The sequence below is a fragment of the Sinocyclocheilus rhinocerous genome, unplaced genomic scaffold, assembly GCF_001515625.1.
Source record: "Sinocyclocheilus rhinocerous isolate Xijiao unplaced genomic scaffold, SAMN03320098_v1.1 scaffold851, whole genome shotgun sequence".
Taxonomy (NCBI): domain Eukaryota; kingdom Metazoa; phylum Chordata; class Actinopteri; order Cypriniformes; family Cyprinidae; genus Sinocyclocheilus; species Sinocyclocheilus rhinocerous.
In genome coordinates, this window is record NW_015624573.1 from 1,523,138 (window position 1) to 1,531,198 (window position 8,061).

General features: G+C 38.9%; 1 protein-coding gene across 1 annotated transcript in view; it reads left to right on the forward strand.

Annotated features, from left to right (window-relative positions):
- The window catches only part of otx1 (orthodenticle homeobox 1), a 6,544-nt gene extending 3,926 nt beyond the window's left edge, over window positions 1-2,618 (forward strand). Inside the window, exon 4 of the mRNA XM_016558427.1 lies at window positions 755-2,618. Within this exon, the coding sequence (XP_016413913.1) occupies window positions 755-1,477 (723 nt within the window). The 3' untranslated portion in view covers window positions 1,478-2,618. The remainder of the gene's footprint in view (window positions 1-754) is intronic.
- Window positions 2,619-8,061: the final 5,443 nt, after the last annotated feature.

Here is an 8,061-nt window from a genome sequence, read left to right on the forward strand (position 1 = left end):
TAATTATGCAGCATGACAGAATGTAATAATTATGCTAGAATAATTTGTACTCTCCAAACCAAAGTAGTGTGCATTTGTTTGTGCATACCGAACTGATTTAACCGCACTGAAGAAATGTGGCTAATTTAGACAAAATATATAAAGGACCTGTACACAGAGGATCACTGTGAATAAAAGACTTACTCTACCTTGAAGTTGATGTAAATATCAGAGATTAGGAAATGTAAAATTCCCACAGTCTACTACTGTGGATTTTTCATGCAAATAATGCTTTTTCTAAAGTGATCCGAGGCCTAAAGGAGCAGCCCTCTGTCAATTTCCCAAGCAATTTTATTTGCTCTTAATAAGCACATGAAACAAAACGCTTTACACGGTCAGACCCTCCTTCCGCTATTGAATTACCATCTCTGCGGAGAAACTCAATAGGCTGCTATCACCCAGCCATCTACAAGCACTGAAATTAGAGCCACACAGTAAAGCAGAAAGGCCCTGCATTCAAATTAAAGCCAGGAACTGCTAATAACTAGCTATTTTCCACTCTGATATTGCACAATGGCTCTCCAACATGTCCTTCAGACATGCACGGAAGGTCTCCATAATCATTTAATGGAGCTCTGTGTTCATGCGTGTTTGTCTACTGGGTGTAATGGACTCTGTGCTATCGTATTTTTGTGGTTCTATTTTTTTTAAGCTGTTCTTCGACCAGAATTTCAAAGCGTATTTTAAGTGTTTGTTTCCTCTCTCTGTCCTGCAGGTGTGGTTTAAGAACCGTCGCGCTAAATGTCGTCAGCAGCAGCAGAGTGGCAGCAGCACAAAAGCTCGGCCCGCAAAGAAGAAATCCTCACCCACCAGGGAGAGCACGGGCTCAGAGAGCAGCGGCCAGTTTACCCCTCCTGCTGTCTCCAGCGCTGGCTCTTCCTCCTCCTCCTCTTCCTCAACCAATAACACAGGCATCAGTAGCACCTCTACCTCTATCAGTACTGTCTCCTCAATCTGGAGCCCTGCCATTTCTCCAGGCTCTGCACCCCCGTCTGTCTCCCTGCCGGAGCCCGTCGCTCCCTCAAACACCTCCTGCATGCAGCGCTCCGTCTCAGGCACTGCTGGCTCCTCCTACCCCATGCCCTACAACCAGACCACTGGCTACAGCCAGGGCTACCCGGCTCCTTCCGGTTCTTACTTCAGCGGAGTGGACTGTGGCTCCTATCTGGCCCCCATGCACACTCACCACCACCCTCATCAGCTCAGCCCCATGACGGCGTCGTCCATGCCCACGCACCCCCACCACCACATCAGTCAGTCCTCAGGACATCACCACCACCATCATCACCAGGCCTACAGTGGCACTGGCCTGGCCTTCAATTCTTCTGACTGCCTGGATTACAAGGAGCAAACAGCCTCCTCCTGGAAGCTCAACTTCAACACTACAGACTGTTTGGACTACAAAGACCAAGCGTCCTGGAGGTTCCAAGTCTTGTGATCTGAATTTTTTTTTTTAAATGCCCTCCATTTTCACCATCTCTGTTTTAATAGTGTGCTGAGTTTAAGGGAAAAAATATATATATGGACTTGCAGATTTTAACAAAATAGTTAGATGTTCGTCACATTTTTAAAAGTTAGCCCCCTTTTTTTTTTAGAGAGAAAAGAAAGGGGGAAAGCGGCAAAGTTGTGGAGGGAAATGAAAGCTAGTTTTCCCCTTTTTGTTTATGAAGAGAATTCGATTTCCTCGACGACCCAGAGTTCTGGTTCTGAAGTGTTCTGCGGACTCGCGTCACTCTCCTGCCTGATCTGGATTACCGTTTTTCTACACAGGACACTGAACGCTCAGCGACCGCTTTACCTCCACCTCTCAAACCCTGTACAGCTGTTTCGTTTTCTAAATATGGTTATTTTTTAGGATGACAGATTCTAGTCAGCTTAACGGAGCTGAATTGTGTACATATGTATTTGGGTCAGTTACATTGACCATATTTAGTTGGTGTTACTGGATTTCAAATGGTTTAATAAGACTTTGAAACGACTTTATGTAAATCTTTTTCCCAAATAATCCAAAGATCAAGAATTGGCCGCTGTACTTATTTGATATACTGAACCATTTTTTGTTACCCTGAAAAAAAATAAATAAATAGGATTTTATATTGAACACCGTGTGGAAAAAATTAAAATTTAGAAAAAAAGAATCTTAATTATACGTTGGACATTTTTAGAGCTGGGGGTGGGGGGATATTTGGCTGTGATATTCCATTAGGTAAACCTAGCATTTGAAGATTTGTTGCGGTGAAGGAGCACGGGCATGATTAAAATTGTTGGATGCATTTAACAGCACTTGACTTAATTGCTCTAACCGAAAAAGAAAAAAAAACATGTGGATGATGAAATGTGGTTTAAGGAAGAATTCCCAAATGCCAGTGAAAAGCCGAATGTACTGCAGGCGCAGATCATTACATTCATGTCCGTAATAAAGATCAGTTAACTACCAAACTTTCACATGACTTCTGACTGGGGTATGTCAAATTTTAACATCCAACATTTACTTTCGTGTTGCAAATGTTTTCAACTCTCAACGAACGTATAAATAAATAAAAAATACAATAAACGCACCTCAATTTTATTTATTTGGTGAGATGCTGGATTATGTTTGGATTTAGAACGAATTTTACATGCATAATACAACTTTTTATTTTTTAACCTGTGCACCATATCGAGGGCTGAATGATTATCTGCACCAAACTTGAGGCAATTCATTGGTTTATTTTCATCGGACTGTGAAGATTTTAAGGGGCGTGTGTGAAATCACATGCCACTGATTGAATTTTTCGTTATGTGGAAAGGATTAAGTTTTTGCTCCTTAATAAACCGGTTATTTGCTATGGATAGGCTATGGATGTTGTAAATGTGTGTGTGCAGGGGTGTAAAAACTGATTAAAACTCAAACCTTGGACTTGAATTATATTCATTTGGTCTTTAGAAAACCTACAATCGTTTGAAGGTCTTTTGTGCAAACTGGTAAAGTCCACGGCACCGCAAAATTTCTTAAATATTTATTAACGCATTTGATCAGGTCGTAATTGAATGCGCTCGCGATAATTGCTTCCCAGCAGAATCTCCGCGCGCTCTGGAGCACAAGAGCGTTTCGCCAAAATAACCCGGAGCGATATCGCCTCTTCTGATTCGGTAATGACGTGGGTGGGTCTGGGTTAATGGGTCAAAAGCGGGAGGGAGGCAGCCGTCAGGCACCGGGCCATTAAAGAAATAGCTGGAGAAAAACAAGGGCTCGGCAAAGCTGTTTAGATGAACGTGTTCGAACAGAAGAAGTTTCTTTTTGGTCGATTAAGCAGCGGATAGAAAGAATGTGCACAGGTAAATTGTTTATACGCTTGTCAACATACAGGAAGGCCTGCATTTTTTACGTTTTATGTTTTATATTCATTTAGATTAAAATCATCAAATATTTGTTATATGACAAATACATGCGCATTGGAAGATATAGGCTACTTTGACATGTCTTAACTGAATGCACCTATTCTAAGTTGTATGAATATCACGTTCTGCATGTTTTCAGAACAATATCATCGACAGCATAGGCTATTGCTAATAAGAAAATAACAACCCATTCGCACGACTTTAATCAGCTTCAGTATTGCTGTGTGCTAATTATTGATGTGTTGGCCTGGCAGCTGAATCAACACTTCGCTCAGGAGAACATTGCGCGTATTTGTTTTACTGTGCTCGCATTGAGACGCCACCGCAGCTCAGCGACACTACATAAACATGAATGGATTTGTACGATTTGCATCAAACAAACATTTGCGTCCTGTCTTCCTGGGGAATAATTTGAGGAGCTCGGACACGCCCTCGCGTGGAGCACCTGCTTAAGCCCGAGGGGTGAGAGAGAAAACATTATAGGGCCTGTTCGTTCTAACACTTTCAACTGAAGCTGGCATATAATTCTGGCGAGGTGAATCCATGTCCATTAACTCAAAGAGTCTGTCATTTATTTTACACTCTAATAGTAACAGCCAACTTTTTTCTTTTTTTTTTTTGGATGAAATGCTACCGGAATAAATCACGCTCCAGTCTTCAGATATTTCGTCCTTACATAGCCTACACTTGTTGGCAAGGCGGAAAACTAATAGGCTATATTTATAATACATAGGCTATTTCACGGGGTTTCTAAAAAGTCACACCTTGCCTTAAGCCTCTTACGTCATCAGTGATTTAAGCACCCATCAACTGCCAACGTTTATACAATTTTATTCATATTCTGAAATAGAATTAGCCTATTTTCGAAATGTAAATCCTTGCATGTAAAACCATTATTTTAGATTCAAGTCGAGTTGAATGTTATGGATGCAGGTAAGAGGAACGTTCTTCTCATACTAATTTAGCTTAAACTTTTTAATTAAAAAATAAAAAATAATAAAAAATAGTAAAAAGTAGGCTATATATGTAATAGGCCTACACATAACGATAAAGATGATTAAACACTCCCACTTAACCTAGGCTATTGGTCGGATATTTCGCGTAGCTATACATTTTGTCACAAAAAAAAGCCGTGCTTTCATTTTAAATTTCCGTTCTGAGAACTAGCTCGGCTATTATATTGTCATTTATTCAACCAGAAGATATTGTTTAATCAGTTTTCACCTGGAGGGCATCTGCCTTTGACAGAAGTTTGAGTTACAGGCCACAACTTAAATACAATTTAGGCCACTGAGAAAGCTTTACGTTAGTTTTAGATAGTTATTTTTAACTGTTATTAGCCTATTATTATTAGGCCTATTAGCCTATATATTTATTAGGTCCTGTTATTAAAATAAAAACGGTGTTAAATGATTCAAACTAAACGAATAAAATTATTTAAATGAAAAGAAAGCGAATTATTAGCCTACACCAAAAAGCATGAGAAGCTAATTTCCTTCAGTCAATATATTTTTTTTTTTGATGGACTGTCCTCCAAACGAAGAATTTTCTCTCGGTTCATGAGGCGGATAGGACACTTCCATTACTGCTGTACGAGGCAATCCACTCTTGCCTTGCTGATATGCTCATATGTCCACATGTCACCCGAGTGGGACGGCTCGTCCACAATTGGCACCATATTATTACATGTGAAAACTGTAAAAGAGATTACGGACCAAAACCATTAATAGGAAAATGGAAGTGTGATGAGCGAAGGGTTTGCTGAGATGGTGAGATGCTGACTCCAGGCCTCCGTGAGTTACAGAAACGCTGAGGGTGGGAAAACCACCAGAGGGATTTATTCCTACAGTATTGACGCTGAGGTCTTAGGAACAGATGACAGACGCATTATGGCTGTCAGGATGGACACTTGCTGAGCTCATATATAGCTTTATCTTCGACTCAGTAGCTGACCATACATGCACAGTTTAGGTAGGGTAGCCCCTATTAAACTATAACCTTTTAAGTTATTTGGGTCAATGTATTAACGAGGGTTTGTTGTATTAGCGAAATTATTAATTCGTTAAATTCATACAGTCACAGCACTTCTATGATTAATGTTTGCATTTTATTATTTTATTAGCCTATTATATTATTATTATTTTTTTTTTGTGGGCCAGAAGCCAGAAATGTCCAAGCGGTGTAACTATGCGTAGATAAACTTAAAAGATTTTTTTAAAAGAATAAATATATATTCTTTAAATATATATATTTTTAATAAAATAAGCAGTGAATAAATTTACAACAATTAATTATTATTTTTAAAGTATTTTGGCCTTTTATGTGAAAGGCGCGTTTTGCTTGGAGTAACTATTAAGTTGCCTAAACGTTTTGATATTTATTGCAGAAATTGTGACATTGAACGACTTTCTTTATATGAAAGAAACTATAAACCCAAAAAGCTTTACTGTGACAGAGGCGGGAACATCTCTCCGTTAATGAATAGGCCTACCTATTTTACCACTCGAGTGTTAGTTGACAAAACAGTGCAATCTAATCTGAGTGGTGACATAATTGATCTTAATAGCAGGAATTAAAATGGGAGCAGTTAATTAACTCTTAATTGAGCAAAGAACAGTTTGTCGAGTTCATTTTTCTCATATCAAGTAACCAGACTGTGACATCACCTCACCGTCTGAAAGATGGCGCTCGGATGAACCCTGAGGCCTCGCGCAGCAGCTGATCCGACAGTGAAAACCAGTTCGCCCTCTGCTTACACAGACAGCCAGGAAATGAACACTAACCGTGGATAGCTGATTGTATGTGCAGATTTGATCAGCAGGCTATGTGGAGTATGACAGCTGCTTCAATTAGACGTCAAGATCTCTGATCAACTGTGAAGAGCACTAGAGTCATGAACACTAAACTTTTACTTACCATAGCAGACGTAAAACTTATGCACTGGCACCTTCGGTTAAAAGTTTTTTTTAAAATATATATTAAAAGAGAATAGAAGCAGCATAAACTCAATGTCCTCATAAGCTACAAAATACACAAACATGATCAGATCATCTAAGCTCTTTTATCATAACTCATGAAAAGAAGTTAACAATGCTTCTGGATGTTATGAAAGAAGCTCATCATCTATCAAACCCAATTATGTGCCAATCAAATCTCAACATTTTTGCCAAAAAGTCTGTTTGATCCAAAACATTTTCTTAGTTTGACTCAACACAGGATTACAAGGTTGTCATTCACAGAAAAACTGTGATCTCTTCAATAATCCTGTGTGATTATAAATTTCTAAGCTTTAGTCTGAGCTGTTGAAAATGGTTCCTGGCACACAATCAGTGACTGGAGGCCAGACTAATTAAAAAAACAATATGACTATAATTCAAATAAGACAGATGCCTCTTGAAAACTGCTAGATAATCAGATTAACACATTAATAATGGTGAGTTGTCTGATCGATTATCATAATTGATGCACAAATCAAATGCACAGACACTAAATATAGCATAGTATACACTCCTAAAAATAAAGGTTCCAAAACGGGGATTTCACAGTGATGCCATAGAAGAACCATTTTGGGTTCCTCAAAGAACCTTTAAGTAAACAGTTCTTAAAAGAACCATTTTTTTTCTTAGTGTGAAGAACATTTTAATAATCTAAAGAACCTGTTTGCCAATAAAGAACCCATAGATAGATGTTAAAGGACGTCAATAAAGAACCTCTGTTTTTACAGAGTATATTACAATGGACAATTACATGTAAAGCAATGTTTAAAATATGCTTTCAAATGATACAGTGACGACAGAATTTGACTGATTTTTCCTTAAAACGTGCAAAGAATAGGCAATAGACGGACATAAAAACAGAGGTGACAACACAAAATCTTCCTCTCCTGACCCTTCCTCCATTTCCAGCATGAATTCATATTTATACATCTTGTATATATACTTAAAAAAAAAAAAAGAAGAAAATCCTCTTAGAATGCAGAGTAAATAGATTACGATACAGTGAGGGATTATGGATGGCTGGGTGCTGTCAGATTAAGTTCGGAGAGCAGGCCGGCGACAGTTCTGACACGGCCGCTGTGTATGAAGACTGTGGGGGGAAAACGGCAGCCTCCTCTTTAGAGACACGCGCTGCGTATCCCTCTGCATTTCTTCTGCTTGTAATCTCATACACCAAACAGGTGGCGAATTAAACCCAGCCCACAAGCCGCACCACTGATCCTGTGATCAAGGACAGGGATAGTAGTGTGGCCTCTGTGCCACCATTCTCAAAGAAAGTGAAGTGTTACTAAAATAAAAAAAAAGCTGTTTGCACAGACTCTCAAACATCCATTCTGATAGTGTGATAGTGACTGGCACGAGCTGGAATGGTTAGGCAATATATGTAACCGAAAGAGCCGTGGAAAAGTAGGTTAGAACATTTTTTTTTACTCAACAAGACTGTGCAGTACTGGCCATAAACAGGATTTTACGACCCCTTTTCCAAGATAGAGTGTGACAAATTATGTGACATGAAATTCTTTAACAAACACTGTGCATCAAGCTAAAAAGTAATCAAAAGAGAATCAAAAGAATTGCAAAAATATGTTTTATTTAAAAGTAGTTTTTATAGTTCAAGCACATTTAATCTGTTACACTGGTTCTT